This window comes from Polypterus senegalus, chromosome 2, assembly GCF_016835505.1.
Source record: "Polypterus senegalus isolate Bchr_013 chromosome 2, ASM1683550v1, whole genome shotgun sequence".
Lineage (NCBI taxonomy): Eukaryota > Metazoa > Chordata > Cladistia > Polypteriformes > Polypteridae > Polypterus > Polypterus senegalus.
The window spans coordinates 62,548,295-62,574,161 of NC_053155.1; the positions used below are offsets into that span (position 1 = coordinate 62,548,295).

Sequence of the window (25,867 nt, forward strand, 5' to 3'; positions counted from 1 at the left end):
CAGTCACTTATGATACTATGGCGAACAAGTGTACAAGCCACCTCACCTGGTAGACACCTTCTAGTTTACTGCATTGATTTCTCATTTATCTCAACCCCTCCTTTTCTTTATTTAAAAAATCCTAGGTTTCTGATACTGGGTGGAGGTACCAACTTAACTTAATATCAAAACATATCTGCAAAGTTTGTGGAGACCAGTTAAATGGTATAGATTCGCAAACACATATACTGTACATTCACAAATACACATTCAACTTTGTATATTAGTTATCTGTTTAGTTTATTTTGACATCTTATATCGTCTTCTGAGTAAGAGAAAATCTACAGGTTATCTCTTTAGTTTATGTTGGCATTTTATATAATCTTATGGGTAAAAGGAATGCCACAATGACATCCAGTTTTTTGAGTTGTACAAATCCATCCCCAGATTTGACAGAGAACGGAACAAATTCTTTTTGGGACTTAAAATAATTTTAATCAAATCTGATGCCAGGCATGCTTACACATTGTGTATATATTGCTGAGGCTGTCCATTTCTTTCTCTTTAAACCTTTTATGTTGCATTCAGAATTCAGTGTCATTGTCACACTCAGGAGTTTAATCCTCTGTTTTTAACAATGGCCTTTACTTAACTAATAACATAATCTGTTATCTTGCACTTATGGAGGACTGACACCTGTGGTTTAGTGCTACTATAGTTCCTACATGTATGAATTCACATTTCTATGACATTTTTTTTTTCTTTCAGTAATTGCTAGAAGTCTCAGTCATTGTCATTTTCCTTTACATCTACAGGCCTTACAGAGTAACTTGAAATATTCTCTGCTACCCAAGAGGCTTATCATTGGAAAGAGATTAGCTCAGTGCTTGCACCCTGCTCTTCCCAGTGGAGTTCACCTCAAAGCACTTGAAACATATGAGGTCATATTTAAAATCATTGGGACAAAATGGCTAGCCAAGGACTTGTTCATTTACAGGTAGGAATGGAACTTGTTTAAAGGTGTGATTGTTTTCCCATCTTATAGCCAGTGCTTCCAGGATAGTCTGAGGCCCCCAGAAAAACTGAATTGTATTAAGCTGGTTTGTGAACGTACGTATTTGAGCCTTCTTCGAGTTAAAATAATCACCAATAATTTAAGTATAACGTCTAAGTTGTGATGTCTGATAAACTCATAACTTGATTTTTGAATTCAATAAAGACTAAAATGATTTTTTACATATAAGTAATTACTTACAATAATATAACATTATTTATAATCATCACAAATATGGGAAGAAAAGCACTCATTAATGTGTTGTAAATTTAAGTTTAAACAGTGTCAATTGCTAGTGTGAGTTGCTGTAATCTGTTTTGTAATACTTTAGAATGTGCTTGCATTTTAACTCACATTACCTATTTTCTTTGCATTTATGCTGCATGAAGAATTGAAAGGTTCTTCAAACTGTGGCTGAAACAGACCATTAATTGTTTTAGCGGACTGATATTATATTTTGATTGATTACATTTTCATCTGCAGTTTGGAATTATATAATCAATATAAGTTGTTCATTTTAAACTGTGCCCATATGAGTTCTGTGTGTGTGTTAATATGTCAATTTGTGTGATTTTTATTTCCCCTCTTCCAGTGCTGGTCTTTTCCCACTGCTTGGCCATGCAGCAATGTCTGTGAAACCAGCCCTGTTAGCCCTTTATGAGAAATACTATCTTCCACTTCAAACATGTCTCCTCCCAAGCCTTCAGGCATTCATCACTGGGTTGTTACCTGGGTTAGAAGAAGGTTCAGAGGTCAATGAAAGGTGCCTATTTTATTTTATTTGTGTCTTGCTGTAAGGATCAGTGTTTTTTTGCAAAAGATTTTAGAATAATAACTAAAAATTCATTAAATATATTTAAGCAACCTTTATGGCTTTTATTTTGCGTTTTATCCCAGCATTAAATGAAAAATACGAGTGCTGGGAAGAAAAATTAAAATTTTACTGGCAATAATTAGGCAACTCAAACATATGATAATTCATAAATAACTTGCAATTCATAGTCACCGTGTTATACTGTGTTAAGCATTATTAAATTTTACTTGATATAATTTTAAATGAATTTGGAGCAATGAGGCAATGGTTAGTGCTGCTGCCTTAAAACACCAGAATCTGGATATCAATAATATATAGTTCATAAGAACATAAGAAAATTAACGAATGAGTGGTTACATTAAGTCCATCAAGCCCATTTGTTTAGCTAACAGCTAAGACGTCTCAATATCTCTTTCAGATACTTGAAGGTTGTCAACTAAACCGTTTGTCTCAGTAATTTGTTCTATATTCCCAGAACTCTTTGCTAAGAAGTGCTTCCGGGCTTCAGTCTTAAATGCACTTCTGCTGAAAGTTCTGGCTAATTGATGACTCTAAATTTTCCTGTCATGGTTCATTAAGGCATATGCATGCGTGAGCAAGCCTATTCTGCGATGATTTTCTGGTTCTGAGTGCTTCTCCTTATGATCCTAAACATATAATAAGTGGTAGCAATAAAACAAGTGGAAGTTATTGAGGTTCTCTTTGCATGAGTAGCACTCTCTTCATGAGCCATCCTCACTTACCACCTGGGACATGAATTTAGGGTTACATTTCTCACTGCAAGGATGTCTTTTCTCTGCAACCAGTATGTTATTTTTGAACTCTGCTAAAAATGTATATTTAATGAAATCTAAAAGAAAAGTTTAGTGAGAAAGAATTCAAGCTTTCAAAGTACCTGATACAGCAATAATATCATGTGAGAAATTAAGTACATCCCATTGATTTTTTTTTTTCTTTTTTTAACATACCTGGACATAACAAGATCTGATCTTCATTTAGACAATATCTATAGGTAAAAGTGAAATAATTAAACAAACATCATCACCTATTTTCTGTAGTCGTAATTCAAATAAATGTAACCGGAATTGGTCAAGGCTCGGGTTAACAATGACCGCCAACAGGGTGCTGGTGGAAATTGAGCTACTGTTGGCTGAAGAAGGAAAAAAAGAGGCCGGGATTTGTGTCCAGAGGCAGGAGGAGAGGAACAACGTAAAGAGAGTGGAACTGAGGGTAGGAACTTTGAATATTAGCATTATGACTGGTAAGGGGAGAAAGTTTGCCAATATGATGGAGAGAAGGAAGGCTGATATATTGTGCGTGCAAGAGACTAAATGAAAGGGGAGTAAAACCAGATGGATCGGAGGTGGATTCAAATTGTTCTATCATGGTGTGGATTGGAGGAGAAATGGGGTAGGGATTCTTCTGAAGAAATAGTATATCAAGAGTGTTTTGGAAGTGAAAAGAGTATCAGAAAGAGTAATGATTATGGAGCTGGAAATTGGAGGTGTGATGATGAATGTTGTTGGTGCATATGCTATGCAAGTTGGGTGTGCGATGTATGAAAAAAAGATTTCCGGAGTGAGTTGGATGAAGTGATTGGCAGTATACCCTAAGGACAGAAAGTGGTGATTGGACATGTTGGTGAAGGGAACCAAGGAGGTGATGGGTAGGTATGGTTGTAAGGAGAGGAATGAAGAAGGTTAGATGATAGGTGATTTTGCAAAAAGGATGGGAATGGCTGTGGTAAATACATATTTTAAGAAGAGGGAGGAACATAGGGTGACGTACAAGAGTGGAGGAAGATGCACACAGGCGTATTATATCCAATGCAGAAAAGTCAATCTGAAGGAGATTGAAGACCGCAAAGTGGTGGCAGGAGAAAGTGTAGTTTGGCAACATAGGATGGTGGTCTGTAGCATGACGTTGGAGATCAAGAAGAAGAGGAGGAGAGTGTGAGTAGAGCCATGGATCAAGTGGTGGAAGTTGAAAGGGAAGACTGCAAGGTTGAGTTTAGGGAGGAGGTAAGACAGGCACTGAGTGGCAGTGAAGAGTTGCCAGACAGCTGGGCAACTATAGCAGAATTAGTAAGGGTGACAGCAAGAAGGGTGCTTGGTGTGACATCTGGGCAGAGGAAGGAGGAAATGGAAACCTTATGGTGGAATTGGGAAGTACAGGAGAGTAAACAGAATAAGAGGATACTGAAGAAGAAGTGAGATAGTCAGAGAGATGCAGAAAGTAGATAAAAATACAAGGTGATGATGAGTGAAAAGAGAGAGGTGGTGAAGGCTAAAGAAAAGGCGTATGATGAGTTGTATGAGAGGTTGGACACTAAGGAGGGAGAAAAGGACCTGTACTTATTGGCTAGACAGAGGGTCCAAGCTGGGAAGGATGTGGAGCAGGTTAGGGTGATAAAGGATAAAGATGGAAACATACTCACAAGCGAGGAGGGTATGTTGAGCAAATGGAAAGAGTACTTTGAGAGGCTGATTAATGAGAGAGAAAAGGTTGGATGATTTGGAGATAGTGAATTGGCTAATTCAACGGATTAGCAAAGAAGAATTAAGGACAGCTATGAAGAGGATGAAGAATGAAAAGGCCGTTGGTCCAGATGACATACCTGTGGAAGCATGTAGGTGTTTAACATGATGACAATAGAGTTTTTAACCAGATTGGTTAATGGAATCTTGGAAAGTGAGGGGATGCCTGAGGAGTGGAGAAGAAGTGAAATGTTACCAATTTTAATAATAAGGGGGATGTGCAGAGCTATAGTAACTACAGGGGGATAAAATTGATGAGCCACAGCATGAAGTTACGGGAGAGAGTAGTGGAAGCTAGGTTAAGACGGGAGGTGATGATTAGTGAGCAGCAGTATGGTTTCATGCCAAGTATGAGCATAATGGATGCAATGTTTGCTTAAAGGGTGTTGATGGAGAAGTATAGAGAATGCCAGAAGGAGTTGCAATATGACAGGGTACCTCAAGAGGTGTTGTAGTATTGTATGAGGAAGTCGGGAGTAGCAGAAAAGTACGTAAGAGTTGTACAGGATATGTACGAGGGAAGTGTGACAGTGGTGTGGACTGTGGTAGGAGTGATGGATGCATTGAACGTGGAGGTGGGATTACATCAATGCAGTGTTGATGGACAGGTTGACAGTCAAGATTAGGGAGAAGTCCCCATGGACTATGATGTTTGCTGATGATATTGTGATCTATGGAGAGATTAGGGAATATGTTGAGGAGACCCTGAAGAGGTGGAGATATGCTCTAGAGAGGAGAGGAATGAAGGTCAGTAGGAACAGGACAGCATACATTTGTGTAAATGAGGGGGAGGTCAGTGGAATGGTGAGGATGCAGGGAGTAGAGCTGGCGAAGGTGGATGAGTTTAAATACTTGGGATCAACAGTACAGAATAATGGGGATTGTGGAAAAGAGGTGAGGGTGGAATGGTTAGAGAAGATTGTCAGGAGTAGTTTGTGACAGATGGCAATCAGCAATAGTGAAAGTGAAGGTCTACAGGATAGTAGTGAGACCAGGTATGTTACATGGGTTGGAGACGGTAGCACTTACCAGAAAGCAGGAGACAGAGCTGGGGATGGCAGAGTTAAAGATGCCAAGAGTTGCATTGGGTGTGACAAGGATGGATAGGATTAGAAATGAGTACATTAGTGGGTCAGCTCAGGTTGGAATGTTGGGAGACAAAGTCAGAGAGTCGAGATTGAATTGGTTTGGGCATGTGCAGAGGAGAGATGCCTGGTATATTGGGAAAAGGATGATAAGAATAGAGCTCCCAGACAAGAAGAAAAGAGGAAGGCCCAAGAGAAGGTTTATGGATATGGTGAGAGAGGACATACAGGTGATGGGTGTAACAGAGCAAGATGCAGAAGACAGGAAGATACGGAAAAAGATGATCCGCTGTGGCAACCCCTAACGGCTTGCTGTTTGTTGTTCAAATGTGTATTATCACTTTGCCTAGATCGAAAAAGCTCTCAGAGGGTTTTAGAAAGAATGTTATAGATGTTTATTAGATATCCAAACAATCTGAAGTCTGCAGTTCCCCTTTTTGGAATATCATCTCCAAATGGTGAAGATTTCAAACTGCCAACTTGTCAAATTCAATCTAAGAGCAGAATACAAGGTGCTGAAAGAAGTCTCTAAGAACCCTATAATTTCATAATGGGAACTTCAGGTAGTTCTTGTCCCTGTTGATGTCAAAGTGCATGAGTCTGCCATTAGAAAGGGGCTGTACAAATTACACAGATCTACAGGAAGGATTTGCCAGGATGACATATTTGCTGTTTAAAATGAACATCAGAGTAAGACTAAACTTTGCCCATGAACACCTAGGCAATGACTAAGACTTCTGGAGCAATGCACTTTGGACAGATGAGGCAAAGTTAGTCTTATTTGGTGACAGAAGACATATTGGTAAAAACCAGAGACAGCATTTGAATTTAAACATTTGAACCCTATACCATCCGTCAAACATGGTGGTGGAGTTTTATGGTTTGGGGCAGCTTTTCAATGCACTATAAATTGTTCATTGTACCAAATAGTGCTTGAGGATAATTAAGTGCCTTGAGCATGGGAAAGGTGCTATATAAATAAAATGTATTATTATTATTAATTTGAGGAATTGTGCCATAATATTGAAATTCAAACAAAAGTGGACCTTACAACATGACAGAGACAGTAAACATACCAATAAATCCATCAGGGAATGGCTGAAAAGAGAGAAATGGAGGGTTCTGGAATGACCAGGTCAAAACCCAGGTTAGAATCTCATTGAGATGCTTTTGGGGTGTTTTTGTAATGGGCTATACACACAAGACACCAGCCAATCACTGCAAAGCTGAAAGAATTCTGCATGAAGGAGTATGAAAAACTTTCTCACAGTCAATGTCAGAGACTGGTAGATAGGAAACTCCTACTTGAAGTTGTTTTTGCTAAAGGGGGCAATACCAGCTATTAGAGCCAAAGGCATGTTTTTTTCCCCATATATGGAAGTGCCATTTTGGATGCTTCTTTCCTTGCAGGCACAACCTTTTTGTGACTGTCACTGCACATCCAGAGCCATGTTTCTTAACAGCTGTTTAGGGTTGTTTGTTGTTTTTGTGTTTTCTGTCCTAACCTCTTCTGGTGGAATCTCACAAGGTGGGCCTACCTAGTGCTATGATATTTGTTTCCATCATGCTTGTCTGATTATTACTGCTATGTTAAAGTACTTTTATCTTAACGATATACAGTAAAGTAGATTTCCTTATGTTTGTCATTTTCATTTTGCAAGGTCCCATGTTTTGCTTCAGAAGCTGTCCCTAGTGGTGGGACAGAATGTTTTTTATACAGCTTTGTGGGGCAGTGTCTTGATCAACCCACAGATTCGTCTACCTGCATCACTCTTTGTCGTCAGCCATATTGAAAAAGCGGTACCAGGAAAGAAGCAGAATTACCTTCTAGGAACAGATTACAAACTAACAGTAAGTATAAATTAACCCGAGAGAGTGAAGAATATGTGGGTCTGTTTTTAAGTCTGAATTTTCCTGACCTGTAATTTTGTTGTTACATTGTCTCATTTAGGTGTTTATGATTAGTATAGAATAGCTGCTGTTATTAGGGACTGCCTTTCCCAGATTAGAAACTGCTTTAATTTGTCTGTTCAAGTGATAGCTTTCAAGTGTCCTCCAATGCTTTTTATTACCTTACATGTTTGAGAAAAGTCTGTATGTCTCCATTCATGCTTGTTTACTTCTACAGGTATATAATGGAATCCAGCCTCATTTGCAACATTTTCTCTTGGTATGGCACTTGCTCAGTTCACAACCATAAGTCATTACAGAGTGGTAAAGGCAAATCAGAATATCACTTATACACTGCTTCCTCCTCTATTGGACCAAGCGTATATAACCCACACTGCCTTACAATGGCAAACAGTATTACTGAACACCTCAGCCATCCTGCACAGTCACTTTGCTTGCTCCTCTGTTCTTTGAAACAATTCAGGACCATTAGCATTCATACAAGTAGGTTCAAGAACAGCTTTTTTTCTACAGGTTATTAGGTTGCTTAATAGCCACTCCTACACACAACTGCATGATTGTTTTTTCTGTATACATTGTATACTAGCCAAAGTACCCAGCGTTGTTCAGGTATATTTGTGTAATGGTTAAAGGTAAGAACATAAATATGTATGTAGTTTTTAAATGTTGACCCTCTTTCATTCCTTCCTGAAATGCAAATGTATCACCCATCATTTCTGCTACTTCTCTATCAATTTCTCTTGTCTCCTTAGTCAAGTACTTGTATATGATTGTACTCCATAATTATGGTAATACCTTTATGGGTTGGAATATGAATGCTGCTACTGTGTCTTTCCTGGTTTTTTCTGGTTTCATGATTTAATTCTCCATTAATAAAGTGGATGGCTTATTGAATGATCAAATCAGCATATAAGCTAGACAGAGCTGCCAGTTTTTGTGTTGTTTCCTCTATTTATGATGGAACTTTCAAAGTTCCATAAAATCTTTATATTAATTTGGGGTAAGTGTAATATACATGCCAAATTTCAACTACTGTACATCCACTAAACTGTTTAGGGAGTAAGGCATGATTTTTGTGCTGTTGGTGCTTCCATAACAACTCTTGTGCTAGAACATGACCACATGAATACAGTCCTGGGTTCAAATAAATGGGTGTTTATACTGAGTTATTTTTGTAATAAGCACAAAACTACAAGTTTTCCCTCTCTTCCAATCACCTCTCCTCTCTCCACGTCACTGCCTTCCTCCAGTCGATTGTTGCCTTCCTTCCTCCCAGCTCCAACTCACCTGGATGAATGTGTGTAGGCCTTTTCATTAAGGACCTGGGAGTACTTCTGATGCCTGGGCTGCTGCCCATTGAAAGTACGTACAGGTCATACAGAAATCCAATATAGCAGGGAGCCTCTCTCCATGCAGCACCCTCTTGCATCACCCACGGATCCACAGAGCTGTGCTGCTGGAGTACAACTCCCAGCATTCCCTGCTGGTTCCCCAATGAGCACCAATATTGAGGGCTGCTACCATCTAGCGCCTGAAAGGAATAAATATCCCTTAGAGATTGTCTTTCTTTGTCCTCTTTTTTTTATTCTGACCGGGGAAGATATTAAGCACATGTCTGGTCAAGACAACTGTCCATTTGTTCCCGTCCAGGTAAGGAACCATCTCCTGTGTCTGGGATGGCCATCCATCCATTAGGGAACGTTTGTCTTGGTGCAGTTTTCTTCCCTCTCTTCATCAGGATGCCTTTCTGTTCACGTGGGGTCTCCTGTCCAGGCAAGGGATCTTCCTGACTTCCTGCCAGGATGCCTGTCCATCCCGTGTTTCTCCTACACTCTCCAATGAAATTCATAAAACTCCATGAAGCTTATATTTAACTTGCATTAACTATAGTATAATGTAAATGCCAAATTTATATTGTAAACCACATCCACTAACCACAATTCTTCTGCCATTTACAATAAATGACACATGTGGAATGTAACCTTCACTGTAAGTAGGGCCAAACTTAAATAATATGCCAAAGTAATTGCCATCATCTAAACTGTATTGGCAAAATAACACAGTTTTGATTTTGCACACCACACCATATAACTATTCTGATCTTATTAAAAATGGCTTCAGTTAATCATTCATGACTGTTTTTATGTCTGTATGTTCAGATCTGCATTCCACTCTGGGTTCATACAGCTGGTCACACTTTACAAAGCTATACCCCATTGTACACTCTGACAGCTTAAATTTATCATCAGTATAGCTGACTCTGGAAGACTGTTGTCCAGACATTATTGTTACTGCCATGTGCACACAGAGTGAGGTAAGGCCTCAACCCCTGAAATTCATATTTAAAAGATGGTCTAGGATTAGTAAGGACTCCAGTCAATTCCTGATATTTCTCATATAGATCGGTGCTGACTGTCCCCAAAACCCTGAATTAGATTAAGCTAGCTAGACAGTGAATCGATTGATGTTACAGTCCCGATCAAAAGTTTAAGACCACTTGAAAAATGGCAAAAAATCATATTTTGCATGGTTGGATCTTAACAAGGTTCCAAGTAGAGCTTCAACATGTAACAAGAAGAAATGGGAGTGAGACAAAACATTTTTTGAGCATTCAATTAATTGAAAATAACAATTAAATTGAAACAGGCTGTTTTACAGCTGATCAAAATTTTAGGACCACATGCCTTTTAAAGGCCAAATCTGTGCAAAGATGTGGATTCATTGTCATTTTTTGTCAGGTAGTCGCACGTTCTGATGGCAAAGGCAAAAAAACTCTCCCTTTTTGAACGTAGTCAGGTTGTTGAACTGCATAAGCAGGGTCTCTCACAGCGCGCCATCGCTGCTGAGGTGGGACGCAGTAAGACAGTCATTTGGAATTTCTTAAATGATCCTGAGTGTTATGGAACAAAAAAGTCAAGTGGAAGACCCAAAACAATTTCACCAGCACTGAGCCGGAGGATCCAATTGGCTGTCCGTCAACACACTGGACGATCCTCGACCAAAATTAAGGCCGTTACTGGTGCTGACTGCAGCCCCATAACCATCAGACGGCATCTGAGACTGAAGGGCTTCAAAAACAAAAAACATCTTCAAAGACCTCGTCTCCTTGAACAACACAGAACTGCTCGTTTGGATTTTGCAAGAGAGCACCAAACATGGGACATTCAAAGGTGGAAGAAAGTTTTATTCTCTGATGAGAAAAAATGTAACCTTGATGGTCCTGATGGTTTCCAAAGTTACTGGCATGACAAGCAGATCCCACCTGAGATGTTTTCTACGTGCCGCAGTGGAGGGGGCACCATAATAATAACTCAATTTCCGGCGCCGCATCCGAGTGGCAGCCTTTCTAGCAGCTCCGTATATGACTTTATCTTTTTACCTTTTTATCTCTATTTTTCTCCATTTCACTGATCACTTCTACCACTTTTTTTATGTGGAATTGCTCCCTGGACACTTTTTACTATTTTGTGAATTTCCCCTTGGGATTAATAAAGTATCTATCTATCTATCTATCTATCTATCTATCTATCTATCTATCTATCTATCTATCTATCTATCTATCTATCTATCGGTCTGGGGTGCTTTTTCCTTCAGTGGAACAAAGGAGCTTTAGGAAGTGCAGGGGCGTCAAACGGCCGCTGGCTATGTCCAGATGTTGCAGAGAGCATTCCTCATGACTGAGGGCCCTCGTCTGGGTTTTCCAACAAGACAACGCTACAGTGCACAATGCCCGCAGGACAAGGGAGTTCTTCCAGGAGAATAACATCACTTTTTTGGCCCATCCTGCTTGTTCCTCTGATCTAAATCCAATTGAGAACCTTTGGGGATGGATGGCAAGGGAAGTTTACAAAAATGGACAACAGTTCCAGACAGTAGATGCCCTTCATGTGGCCATCTTCACCACTTGGAGAAATGTTCCCACTCACCTCATGGAAACGCTTGCATCAAGCATGCCGCAACTAATTTTTGAAGTGATCAACAATAACGGTGGGGCTACTCAGTACTGAGTTCATGTTTGGAAGTTTGATTTCTGTTTTGGGGGGGTTTACGGGTTTTTTTGGAGGTATGGTCCTAAACTTTTGATCGGCTGTAAAACAGCCTGTTTCAGTTTAATCGTTGTTTTCATTAAATTACATGCTCAAAAAATGTTTTGTCTCACTTCCATTTCTTCTTGTTGCATGTTGAAGCTCTACTTGGAACCTTGTTAAGATCCAACCATGCAAAATATGATTTTTTGCCATTTTTCAAGTGGTCTTAAACTTTTGATCAGGACTGTATGAGGAGGCATGGCCAGGGTCGTTCTTGGCCACTTCAGAGAAAGAAAAGAAGCCTAATGGAAAAATACCAGTAGTTAAGCTGTGATCGAAAATCTTTTCTCTGAAAAGGATTTCTGAATTCACCAATTATAATGTAGTACTAGGTTGTTGTACCGTGTTAGCCATTATGAATGTAGAGAAAAGCCAAGCAAAATGACACCTTTTATTGGCTAACTAAAAAGATTACAGTATGCAAGCTTTCGAGGCAACTCAGGCTTACATCTTGCCTGAAGAAGGGGCCTGAGTTGCCTCGAAAGCTTGCATACTGTAATCTTTTTAGTTAGCCAATAAAAGGTGTCATTTTGCTTGGCTTTTCTCTCCAATTATAATGAAAATTGCTTGTCTAATCCTTTAGTTTGGGTATTCCTTAGATTGCCCGGGTTATGCTTCAAGAATAAAAGCAACACAGAATATGCAGTTCCCCAATTCAATCAAACAAACAAACATCTAACCTTTATTTTATATTGTTAATTTCTACACAAGTCCAATGTCCTTTACAAGTACTGATACACAGTGCATAGGTTTACATAGATACTCTTTACAGTTGGTGCACAGTCCATTAAGTAACTTGTTCAGGGTTGCACCTGTGTTTCAGAGGCAGAAATTACACTGACAACTTTATAGTTAAGATTCAATATCATTAGCTACTGTACCACTCTGCCTGCAATAAAATCAAAGCAGTTGTGCTCGTGGTGCCATGTATTTGCATCCTCTTTTCATTTATCCCCCTTTCAACACAAGTGGTAGCAAGTCATGATAGTTTGTAGCTAAGTAAAGTGATTCAGCCTTGTAAGACAAGTTACTAAAAATCTTAAATGCATAGCTTTTTTCCACATGCTATAAGCAGGTTCTCTTCTTACAAAATGCTATGCCACTATACCAACATGAATATGCAGAGGGAATTCCTGTCTTCGTTGTGGGTAAACCTTTGCTTAGCTACAAATATAGATGTAGCTACAGCTCTGGATTTGCTCCTAAGCACATGTTATATAAGTAGCAAAAACATCTTTAAATGTATTTATTGTGATGTTTAATTAGGTCATTGTATTCTAGTATTCAGGCTTTTCATATGTTCAGGGGAATTTCTCATCTGCCTGGTACATTCCATCTCTATCCACACAGCCATTTAAAAAATGTTGAGCCATTGATTTTACCGAGGTTGGCTGTAAGCTTTAAATGCTGTAGTATCTTGATTAGATGTTAGAACAATTTTTGATAAGCTATGGACATTTGGATTTATTGAATACAAATTAATAATGATTAATAACCCATAGGTTGGTCTATCCCTTGCCCTCTTACTCTCTCACATACTTCTCCTTTTGAAGCATTGAAGGTGTTCCTCCTGCTTTATCTGTTTGCAGCTGGTGCCTTGTTTTTCCTTTTTACATATACGAGTCTGTTTATTTGTTATAACCAAAGAGGTATCCACGATTCCAAGCCTGAGCATAGGACACTTGTGGAAACTTTGTTTTAAAGTAGATATATTTGACATTTCCCAGGTGGAGATACATTGTATTGACTTTAGGGAGAAACAAAAGCTTGCTAGGTACATTTGTTCTCTCCTCTTTTTGAATACTTTCCCACCGTTAAGACGTTCTGACAACTGGGAGTTTCACAAACCTGGAATAAAACTGCCAAAAGACCAAATGGCATCATTGTTAAACCAGTTTAATCCAATTAATGCATGTGGGGGTCCAGACCTTATCTTGGTCAAAGGCAGCTCAAGACAGGAAAAAATGATGGACAGGGTGTCAGTACATCTTAGTCCATCACACAGATACACCCAAACTCACACTCTGACAAATATAGAGACTCCGATTACCTAACTTGTAGGTGTTTGAGTTTGTAAGAGGAAATGAAGAGCGTCTGCAGAAAAACTCACAAGGACACTGGGATAAAATAGAAATTTTAGACCTGCAGGATTCAAACCTAGGACACTAGATCTATGAAGCAGCAGCACAAAGTTCAGCACTACCGTCACTTGCCAAAGTACCAGGAATATCAATTATTAAACGGGCATCAAAAAGAGAAAACAAATGTAAAGGAGGCAGAAAAAGCCATTTAAAAGATCTATACAGTCTTCAAAATTGAGGAAATACTTGGAAAATACAGTTTAGTGTTGAGAAGTGCAAGATGATAAACACAGGCAAAATGAGCATTAATTATACAGTAAATACAGGGTGATTTATAATCTAAGCAATTTACAGATGCAAAAGGAAAATAAAAGGTTAGAATATATTGTGAAAATTGTTAAATTTAATTTTATTGTTATTTTTCAGACTAATGTGCATCTGGAGTATAATGTACAGTGTGACAGATAGGGGGCACTGTCGTCCCCTTGACCCCTCAGACCAGACACCAGATAAAAGTCCAAATAATGGTTTTATTACAATAATATAGTGCACAAAGCACCTCCACCTCCACTATACTCAATAAACAATCAATAATCAATCACAATAACCAAATCCTCCACTCCCAGGCACGTTGTCACCCTTCCTCCCAACTCGGTTCAATCCGCTGGGGTTTCCCATAGTCCTTTTAAAGTCCTCGACCCGGGTCAGGTGAAAACTCCTCTTTTTCCTCAGCCTGGAAGTATTTTATTTCTTCTGTCCTCGTGACTGGGAAATACTTCTAGGCTATATGGAGAATACACATCCTTGAGCCTCCCTGCAGCATCCTCTGGTGGCCCCCATGGTGTCCAGCAGGGCTGTGAAGGAAAACTCCAAGGTCCATGATGCCCTGCTGGAATTCGGGGCATCTCCACATTGCAGGGATAAGGGATGGCCGGGATAAGCTGTCGCCCATATTCCACAACAGATATGGTCACTGTGATACAAGTAAGGTATACCAGCCCTGCAATCTGTACAGAAAAGAGCAAACAAGTGCATCCTCGACCTATAGTTCAGGGTTTACTCTAAAAGTTTTAATGAATTAAATCTCATTAAATGACAACCTTTCTGTGTTTTTGAGTAACATGCAGGTAACTTGCAATCATTTTGAAAGTAGAAGAAAACATAGTCAAATATTAAACCTGCAAAATGTGAAAAACCCGTAACAATATACCAAAAAATGTACCGTATGTATCTGTAACTGCTGTAAACGGGGAAGATACCAAATGTGAAATTCTTCAGAATTGAACTTTACTATACAAGTATGCTTAAAAAATAAATAAATAGTTATAGTCCATCAAACAGTTTTGTTTGTAACTAAGAAAATAGTGGTAGCACACATTGACTAGACAGATGAAGCCTATCCCATCATGATGCATGTCACCATTTTAAATAATACAGTACTTCTGTCTCTTGGGTATTTCAGAAACCTCTGAAAACCCAGACAGCCAGATAGATAGATGGATAGATACTTTATTAATCCCCAAGGGAAATTCATATACTCCAGCAGCAGCATACTGATAAAAACAGTATTAATTGAAGAGCAAAAAAACCGCAGTGCAAGTTGGAGAGTGTGAGACAGGTATAACAGTCTAAAATCTTGTGTAGTGTTAACGTTTACCCCCCGGGTGGAATATTGACCAGTCCCATAGTGTGGGGGAGGAACAAACTTCTCAGTCTGTCAGTGGATCAGGACAGTGACAGCAATCTGTTGCTGAAGCTGCTCCTCTGTCTGATGATGATACTGTTAAAATCACAGTGTCTGTATGTTAATTATGTGGACTTTTTGCAAGAGCCAGCAACTTAAAGTAAATCTCGGTAGGTTGAATTGGTATGAGAAAAATAAAGCATACATTTAATTAAAATAAAGGAACCATGCAAGTTTATTTACAGTATATGTCAGAAGATATCAGCCAGACCACATGATAAAATGGTAGTATGGACAATGTATTACAAACTTTATAAGATTAGGTATTACTCATGTGTTTTATAACTGATTTCTCCTTGTTGTGAATTCAGTTCAGTTCAAGTCACACTACCATAGTAGACAGTAGAAACAAAAATGTCTCATGTATGTAGAGTCAAATTCCTTGAAGACCCATCATTGTAGCTTTTTGAAGTAGATGCAGACACAGCTGACATGGTGTTAACCTTCCCTCATGATTATTGCCACAGTTGGCTGCCGTGGTGTTTAAAGTGATCAAGAGTTTTCAGAGTTTCATCAGAGATGGTAATGGTATGATATCAGTTACCTGGGCAAAAACAACTTGATAAAATAGCTTTAATTTTCTAGGTAGAGTTCTTTTGCAGTATGGGCAGAAAAAAGCATAGTCATCTGTATACTGAAAGTCTATGATCAACATTTTAGTGAAATTCTGGTTAAACTGGTATTGATCAGGGTGATGAATGGAGTGCTGCCAGAGAAAAGAAGCAAATTCACTTAGAGGTAGATTGTAAAAAGTACATGTAAATGTATTATACTGTATATACAATATGATTGAAATATGTTGATGACTAAACAATGGTCAGTGTGGATCCAGAAAAAGAGAGGAGAGGCTTATAATAGTCCTAGTAGCTTCACCTAGACTCAGATAGTTAAAAAGGCTAAAAGAATAATCTGCTTTAAAGTGTCCTGCTTTCAAATACTGAACAGGGAGGGTTATATTTAAGTTGTGCAATGTTATGAAGTTTTTTCCCATTTATAAGTAGGACATAAAGGTGCTAGACAAAGACGAGAAGAGCACAGATACTAAATTTACTTTGGGACTGAAACGTATGAAGAAACATTGAAGTGCTAAACCATTTTAATGAAGCCAGCACAGACTAAACGGAAGATTATATAAAGTATTTAAAATTATCAAAGAACTATCTAAAGTATATGCCATCTACAACATCATAATGAGTTCTTTAAAAAGTACATGGGAGTACCATTGGAAGCTTATTGATTATACTTTGAACAAATCTTAGGTAGATCTGTAGTGACTTCCAGTTCATTGCTGAATATACATTGTAATATAGTCTGTAAAATGTTTCATTGTTAATAATGAATGGTATCTTCAGGTAATGGGTTTTATAAACTGAGTGAAGGCTTTAATAAATGTCTATTCATTTCTAATTACCTTTCATAATACTCAAGGTCACTGTACATACATAAGGTAACAACAAAAACATATAAGAATAAAACAAAGAAGTATAAAAACATTACAAATGATACAATCAATGAAAATCTGCTTTTAAAGGATGCTCTAAGTCTTTAAGTTAGTTTTAAAAGCAGCATTTGTGGAAGAGTAAAGCGTGGGCGGTTTGAGGTGCAAATTGAAGGAGATTTCAACATCACCATTGCTGCTTTTACAAGTTTTTCATTGTTTGTATTGCATATTTCAGACTTTTGGCATGATTCATAGATCATATCATAGAATAATCATCATTTTCTTTTTAATTAATTTGCCTTGGTTTCACATACTTGTTCTTGCTGTGAAAATTCAGAAACATTCTGAGTCTTATGGCAGATTTTACATATATGATGAAAAACTCCTAATATGCAATCTGTATCTTGTTTTATAGATAAAAGCTCTGTGTTCAGCTGTGCAGGATTCCAACGTCCTTGTGCAAAGAAACATATTGGAAACTATTTTGTTCTTTTTTCCCTTTTACACTTGCATGGTAAGTATTTAAAAATGTGTTGCAATTTTAAATATATAATTATTGAATTTTTAAATCCTGTCTGGATTTATTTTAAAGAATTATGAAGAAGGGTGTATTCCACTGAGCAGAGATGAGATGGTTGACATTGTTTCAGCAGCTACCCTGACTGTACTTAGAAGAGATATGTCACTGAACAGACGTCTTTATGCATGGTTTTTGGGTAAGCTATGCTATGTATGCATGTTGTTGAATATGTTTTTATTATAAAGTTCCATCTTCAAAGTGTGAAATTTTCTTTCTCATCCAAGATACACATAGTAATTTGGACATGAGCATAAAGTCAAAATTTTCTGTGAAAATACAGTAAAATATGTACAATTTGGGTACATTTCCTTATAACAGAAACTCGCACATTCTTACAATTATTTTTGAGCACACATTGTTTCATAGACCTTCACTGTGTTGAGGTACCTATCATTATATTTACAGATTTTAATTGAATGATGATTTCTGTCAAGATTTCTTTCCTTTTAAAACAAAATATCCAAAATTTGTTTAGAAATGTTGTTTTTTCCCCAATAACAGCCTTGATCATGGAAAAGGCACTATATAAATAAAATGTATTATTAATAATAACAATATTATTAAGTGAACATTAAAACTGTGAAGTTGGGAATTATGGTAGTTTTGTATTTAGGCATTAGTATGTATGGAGTTTTTTTTCTCTATAGTTGTGGTGAATTTAAATTGACCACTAATCAGAGAAAGGGGTAATATGAATGCGTACATTTGATAGTAGACTGGCAAAATCCCCAGGGTTGGTTCTTAACCTGACCTGTACCCAGTTCCACAACCTTGAATGGATAAACAGGGATTATCCTGGCTTACTGGACTGGCTTGTTGCTGTGGAGCTCAGTAAAAAAATATTAAAGATGTATTCATTATTTTTAAAAGACTCAAGAAAACATCAGTGATGTATTTTCTTCTTTCAATTTTAGGAACAGATATTAAGGGTGGTATTGTTGCCCCAGATCCATCAGTATCAACTACTCTTGAAGATCATTCTGTATTTTACTTCGACACATACTCAAGAAAGTTTCTGATACAGGTCAGTTGAACTCCTTGCTTTCACTTGCGTTTTTTGATATCCAGCATAGGTAAAAATTAAGGTGGAAGTTAAAATGTTCGTAATTGAAGATGTACACGTATGCATCATGCAAATGTTCATAAGCCTAATCTTGTTTGCTTCTTATTTATTTTAAATTAAAAACATAATTTACATAGGTTCGTTTTGGTAGTATTCTTTTTTTTTTTTTTAATTTTATTAAAATCAAATAACATTTCATACACATAACTCAGTATTGAAAAGAAATTTAAATAAGAAGTTGAAACTTGCAGGCAAGTTTGATAGTCTGTGACAGTCCAGGTCAACTCCATGCTCCCTGTCATGTTTGGGGTCCTCTTGAACCCAAAACGTCAATAATCATGTGCCGAAATGACACTGGCAAATGAGGACACACACTTGCAGCAAGGGGTTAGTGCAAAAAGTGATAAGTGTTTTTATTAAAATCAAAAAAAAAAATTAGTGTTCAGATAAATACTGCAGTGCATCATAATCTTCAATAAATAAATAATCCATAAAAGCGAGGTTAAAATTTAGGCAGTTCCTTTTAAAAAAAACATGAGGCCTAGTGCTTCCTTCTGAAAGCCGATGTCCCCCCAAGCTTAACCTCTACAGATCCCACAGCACATGGGGATAACCAACCAACAGGTACAGTCAACCATCGATTCCTGGCTTGGGTCCCAAATGCCAGGCCTCAGGCATCCCTGGGGCTCCATGCCAAGACACACACCTGTCTCCCTCCACCAATCCTTTGGTGTCCACAGAAGACATTGCATAACAGGCCACTCCTATTCTCCTGCATTGATCAATAGGAGCATCCCTCTTCAGCACCAACAGGTTCGTCCCTGACCACCTGCCTTTCATTCCCCTGCGCTGGCTCTCTTCTCCCACTCCTGTCTTTTGCCATTTATTTCTTTTCTTTCATTTCAACTTCTTTTCTCCCCTTACTGTTCTAATTTCTTTCTTTTTCCTTTCCTATTTTCTTTTTTTTCCCTCTGCTGTGCAGTCTTCTCTTATATTGACTTGTCTAATTGGACACAGGTATGATACGTAGCTCCCTTCAAGGTTAGAATTAGGCACCCGACTGACGCTCGCATTCGCGTGTTTCCCTTTGTAAAACAGAACATTTAAAGAATACGAACCAAAAAATACAATAAAATCACAAAGGAAGGACTCCATTAAAAGTTTAGAATCTTAAAATGTCCTCTTCTGGCATAGACATCTACCAAAAATGAGATAAAGTTAATGTTTAACATATGGTATGTAATGCATATGATTTGTATAAACATTGCATTAAAACATATACTTCAAGCAGTAAAATTAATAAAAAAAACACTTATACTTCCAATTTAATTAGTTATTCATAAAATGTTTCTGCCATTTTCATAAATGTAATGATTTCTGCTATGTAAAGTGTAAGTTTATTATGGCATATGGACATTAAATGTATTTAATCTATACACTGTGGACACCAGAGGGCACTGTTGCTCCTCAAACTCAACACAACTGGCACAGGGCACAAGTTAACAGCACAAAAAGCTTATTTATTTTTAGGACACTCTTCCCAAAGCATTTCCCAAGCACCACAGTCACAAATTAATAATAGGCACAGCACACAGTCATTCTTCTTTCTTTGTCTGTTTCTCCACTGCTAGTCTCAGCAAGCTTCATCCTTCTTCCACCTGACTCATCCCCATTAAGTTGGTCAAGTCCTTTTATACTGACCAACCTAGAAGTGCTTCTGTTCTTCCGCCCATGTGATCTGCAAGCACTTCCAGGTTAGGTGGAAACCCTATGCCATATGGCTCCTCCACTTTCACAGCACCCCCTGGCAGCACCAATGATACCCAACAGGGCTGAGCTATAGAACTCTAAGTCCCATGGTGCCCTGTGGGGATCTTGGGCACCGCTGCGATCCAAGGGAGCTGCCATTTAGTGTTCTGGGGGAGGCAGTGCCCTAAAGAAGCTGCCTTCCCTTATCCTTCATCTCTTGGGCGTCCTGGCTGGGTTGGGCTGCCAGCCGTCTCTTACAACTTCTACTATTATCCTTGATAAATACACAAACATAAAACAATCTTTTCTTGTAGTTAATTATCACAAATAATGTAATTATTTTTATTGTTAAGTTTCATCCTAACTATAGTACATTCATCAATGTTGTAGATCTTTGTAATCTGTGTTTAGAGTTACCTGGAGTCAGAGTTTGTGCATGCAGCATTTGGCACAAGGGAGATATATGCATGTGTGTGACTTTCAGTGAACTAGTGCTCCGTCCATAATTATTACTTCTTAACATAATACTCTGCTAGAATGTGCTTTGACTGCCCCAATGCTGTATTATGTAAAGCAGGAATATGAAGTGGAAGATTGTTGTGTTTCTTATGAAGCATTCTTTGAAATTAATAATGTTTTACAGTGGAACTGTACACTTTCATCATGGAAGTAGACTCCTTAGTGTTAGACCCGAGCATTATTCGGGCTACAAAAACCTTGCAAAAAGCTTTAGTCCAGAGTGTCACTTGGGTAACTGTACAGATGTGTCTTGTGTAAGCATTAGAACCAAGAATCACTTGGGCTGTAAAAGTGCTGTCAGTGCTGCCATTCTTTGGAGAAATTATGTCCCAGTGTAGGTTTTCAGTAATTATGAAATATCTGCACTCTACCAATAATGAAAACTTTGATGAGAATACCCATCCAGCACTCAAAATGAAGAAGATTTGGGAGGTATACCAGGCGATTGTAGTAACATTTTGAAGCATTTACATTCCGGATCGTGATGTCATCGTCAAAGAAAGTGTCATGTCTTATAAGGGCAGACTGACATGGATACAGTACATTGCGTCAAAAAGAGCAAGATTTGGCTTAAAGCTTTATGAGCTTTGTGAATCTAAAATGGATGCATTTGGAATTTGGTTCTGTACACAGAGAAAGGGACAATGTTTGATCCAAAATACAGTCAGTACTGCGTTGGTACGTCATGAGCACGGACTTTGATAGATGCCCTGTTGGATGAAGGTTATTGTGTAACCATGGGCAATTTGTATACTTTGCCAGAGCGATCTTGATGCAAAGAAAGACTGAAGCATATGTAACAGTGTGTCCTAACTGTCGTGGCATGTCTGAAGACTTTGGCAGAGCTAAATTACAGCAAATCATGCTAGTAGCTTGGCAAAAGGGTAAAATGTTTGCGCTGAAATGGAAGGACAAGAAAGATGTTTGTCTTCTTAGCACTGTACATAATGCAGCAACAGTCACTTTACACGCAAAGGGCAACAAGCAGGTTATGAACATTTGCGCTGTGGTTGACTACAATAGCATTATGGATGGTGTAAATCATGTGGATCAAGAATTGACTTTGTATCTCGTTAAACGGAGGCAACAAAAGAAATAATTCAAAAAAAATTTTCGTCATCTGGTGGAACAGTGCATTTTGATTGAATTTGTTTTATACAAAAAAAAAGCTGGCGAAACCTTATCTCATGAAAACATTCCATGCTAGCTTGTAGAACAAATCATTGCCACACATTCACAGTCCACACTACCGCTAAATAAATGCTGTTGACCAGCACATTGCAGATCAAAACAGAGCATCTAATTGGTAGACATTTTATTGATTACTAGCAAAATACCCGCGCTTCGCAGCGGCAAAGTACTGCCTTAAAACTTTTATTAAGAAGAAAATTAAACCTTTTTAAACTGAGGAAAATATACCAATAATTATTTGTTAAGGATCTCTTTGTATACCACATTGTCAGTTCGGCCCTACGGTTGTAATATGACCAAGCTGTGCGCTGAGCTTACTCTTGAGCATGCAACGTACAGTTGGCCATGTGAAAAGTAATCTTGTTTCAAATCTCACAGCTTGGATTGCTGCTGTCATAATTAGTTTGAGTTTCATGGTTTGTTTCAATTACGACAGTATTTGCAGGACTTGTGTTGAAGTGGCATTCCGCATCTGTCAAGCGTTGTAAGCATACAACCGGTTTCATCGATAATTTGACATCCAGCTTTTGAGAGTTAAAACATTCATAAACATCAGAGTGTCCATTACTGAAATTGTCACCTGTGAATCTAAGATGTTTAAGAGGCATTGGCGGTTGTCGAAAGGTGTAAAATATTTGGCCATTTTGGTACACTTGAAAGCGACAACCGAACAATTTAGCGGCAGCCATCAACTCACATGCAGAACCATAGGTGAAGGGCTTAAGCATTTCACTCTTCTAGTGCTCCTGTGTAGTATAATTATCTCCTGTACCATCATCAGTCCATACCTTGAACCTGTCCCAGTCATTAAATGCATAAGACCCAATGTTCCTCCGGATATCAAGAGTGAGCCTGATATGGCCGTGCAATATGTAACAAAGAGAATGGAAAAGGCAGGTGCCATCTCCGGGCATGGAAACCACTCGGTAAGTGACAGTTCTTTGATCGATGGTGATCACCTCGATAGACATGTTAATGGGGAATGCGGTTGGAGCGATAAAGGAAATGGGTACCTGAACAATGTAAAGTAAGTCTAAAATACCTACACAATAACTATAATCGTAATAAACGAACAATAAAATAGCGGAGAAGTCATGGATTAAATAAAAAGGCTATAGTTATCAGCTATAGTTATCAGCCCGTGGTGAAGCAAGGAAGGAAATGTAGAGACCGGAGCGACGGACGGCCTTATATAGGCAGGCAGCCAACAATGTGGGAGGCGTTGGGGTGGGGGACCCAACGCCGCCTCACACGGTGACCTGAGCTGCAGGCTATGGACGTATATATGTACTTAAGTAGGATTCAGTTAGCATTGGGAACCTGCGTACCAGATTTCTTGAAGATGGGCCCATAAGTATCAAAGACCGTTGGAAAGTTCAATATAGCTGCTGACAGTGGCGTCATACCACCGAAATAAGTACGTACATTGGTTTCGGTTAGCACATGGAAACCGCTTACCAAATTTCGTGAAGATGGGGCCATAAATAAGAAAGTTCAACATGGCGGACGTTGTTGACCGTTATGACCGTTACGCGTAGAATTTCGAAATGAAACCTGCTTAACTTTTGTAAGTAAGCTGTAAGGAATGAGCCTGCCAAATTTCAGCCTTCTACCTACACAGGAAGTTGGAGAATTAGTGACATTGGAAAGTTCAATATGGCGGCAGACAGTGGCGTCATACCACCGAAATAAGTACGTACATCGGTTTCGGTTAGTGCAGGGAAGCCGCCTACCAAATTTCGTGAAGATGGGATCAGCCTTCTATCTACATGGGAAGTTGGAGAATTAGTGATGTTGGAAAGTTCAATATGGCGGCCGACAGTGGCATCATACCACCAGAATAAGTACGTACATGAAACCTGCTTAACTTTTGTAAGTAAGCTGTAAGGAATAAGCCTGCCAAATTTTACACGGGAAGTTGGAGAATTAGTGAGTGAGTGAGTGAGTCAGTCAGTCAGTGAGGGCTTTGCCTTTTATTAGTATAGATGAGATTTTTTTAACTCTTTTGAGTTTTAACTCTTTTGCCCCAACGGGGCAAAATGAGATTAATGTGTCTGTCGAGGGCTGCTTGTCGGTCATTGAGGCAACTTCAGTTTCACAGCACCACAGATGCAACAAAAAGGTCACTGCCTCCTCACGCAATGTGATTGTCACATGATTTGTGATGCGGGGAACATTATAACTTGGCCACTGACCTGGCACCAGCCTTGCCTGTTTGCTGTGTTTGTCTGCAGCAGAGTGGTAGCTCCTGCTGCCATAAATAACATTGCTGTTTCTGTTTAATGTTGAGTTAAGCTGACTTTTCTGAAATCCTTGGAATCAACCTTATCTTTTGGGTGCAAGTCAGTGACTCATACTTCACAATATACCTCTAACAGGAAAAAAAAAAATACTCATACTTGTTCAGTGTGCTGTTCAAAAACTGATAAAGCTGGAAAGAAAATCCAAAAAGAAACATGCTATTATTGTTCTGACTGTAACATTAGATTGCGTGTTTCACTGTGTTTTAAGATTTACCACGAAATGATTCATTTTGAGATTATATACTGTTTAGGAATAATTAGTAGTATTATTATTGCTATTATTATTTTTGTTATTATTTTCATTTCATATTATTTTTATTCATTATTACTATTATTATTTGTATCATTATTATGCTTTTGAGATTTAATAAAAATGTAATTTTTCATGCCAAACAAAATGCAACACTTTTTATGTTTTTTTGGAATAAAACGCAACACTAAAAGTTAATAATGTATTTATCCATACTTGTGGAAACGTTTTTTTATTCAGTCCAATATCAATCTGTTTTCACCTGTAGCATAGCATAAATACATGCTTCCTCAGACTTTGTACTATTTCAGTGTTTATAACTGTACTCATTCCTTCTAGAGGGAACTAAAGTGTTGTGTTTTACCGTTGATCCCTCAATAGTGGCTGACTCTTAGACGCTATGTAGTCTTATCATGAAAGCAGTGCCTTCACCAACTTTTCAAAACATTAAGTGCACTGTTTTTCCATGAATAATTCTAAACATATTTTTTATATGTATTTATTTTATACAAATTTATTTTTTGTAAAATGTAACTATATCCTATGCCATTGTATAGTTTTTCTGATATTGTGTGAACAGTTTAATCATTATTTACATGTATTTGTGAAAACAGTGTTTAAAATACATAATTCATAACAATCCAAATATAGGTAATGATACAAATATAAGAGGAGAGTTTAAGTGAAATATATTGTTTAGTTGTTTAAAGAACAAGGAGAACCAAGTAACAAATTTTATGGTTCATAATGTGTTTTATCCGTTTGCAAACCTTGCATTGAAAGCAGCTGTGCTTTTTCAGTAAGTGCACCTCTTTAAAGCTGCAGAATACTATTTATAGACACCCACCAAATCACATTATTAAAAAATGTAAATCTCTAAAACTTGTGCGCCAAGTTATATTGTACTCTTCGACCTTACTTTGAAATTATTAGTTAAAAAATTATTTTATTGTGTAATTTGTAAATACCTGCAAGCAACATGTGGGCAGTGACTGAGATGGAAATCAGACAAAGGTCCCGGAATCTGTGAGACAACAACACCACCATGCTTCCAAGTGAATGGTTTGAAAAGTTGCCATCTGGTGGCTTAGTTCCTTATCAATCCAAGGATGTCCCATGCTTTAAAAGCTGTGGAAATTAGCTTTGACAGAGTAAACATGGTTCATGAAAATGAATGGATGAAAAATACACAAATTCTCTGTGCATGCATCTTTCTTTAAAGCACTGTAATGTTCAAATGAACATGATTTTCATATAGCCTGTCTTCTTGGTTAGATTAAATGCACATTAAGTGCATCAGTTCATTCTACAATGATGATGTAGTTTCTCCCATCCAGATTTTCATGTTCTGGGGGAGGGAATAAAAAGACTAGATAAGGTGCTACATTTGCCTAAGGAAACACTCAGCCATGCTTTATGTTGTATATAAAATAAATTTTTAAAAAGCACTGTTTACATTAGTGATTGTTTGAAATATT

At 38.0% G+C, this 25,867-nt stretch overlaps 1 protein-coding gene across 2 annotated transcripts in view; it reads left to right on the forward strand.

Moving 5' to 3' along the window:
- dop1b (DOP1 leucine zipper like protein B) overlaps positions 1-25,867 on the forward strand; it is a 212,261-nt gene that overhangs the window by 65,950 nt on the left and 120,444 nt on the right. For both annotated transcript variants that reach the window (XM_039743847.1, XM_039743848.1), the window contains exons 3-8: positions 795-976; positions 1,626-1,796; positions 7,131-7,320; positions 17,150-17,248; positions 17,327-17,450; positions 18,229-18,338. In XM_039743847.1, the coding sequence (XP_039599781.1) occupies positions 795-976; positions 1,626-1,796; positions 7,131-7,320; positions 17,150-17,248; positions 17,327-17,450; positions 18,229-18,338 (876 nt within the window). The remainder of the gene's footprint in view (positions 1-794; positions 977-1,625; positions 1,797-7,130; positions 7,321-17,149; positions 17,249-17,326; positions 17,451-18,228; positions 18,339-25,867) is intronic.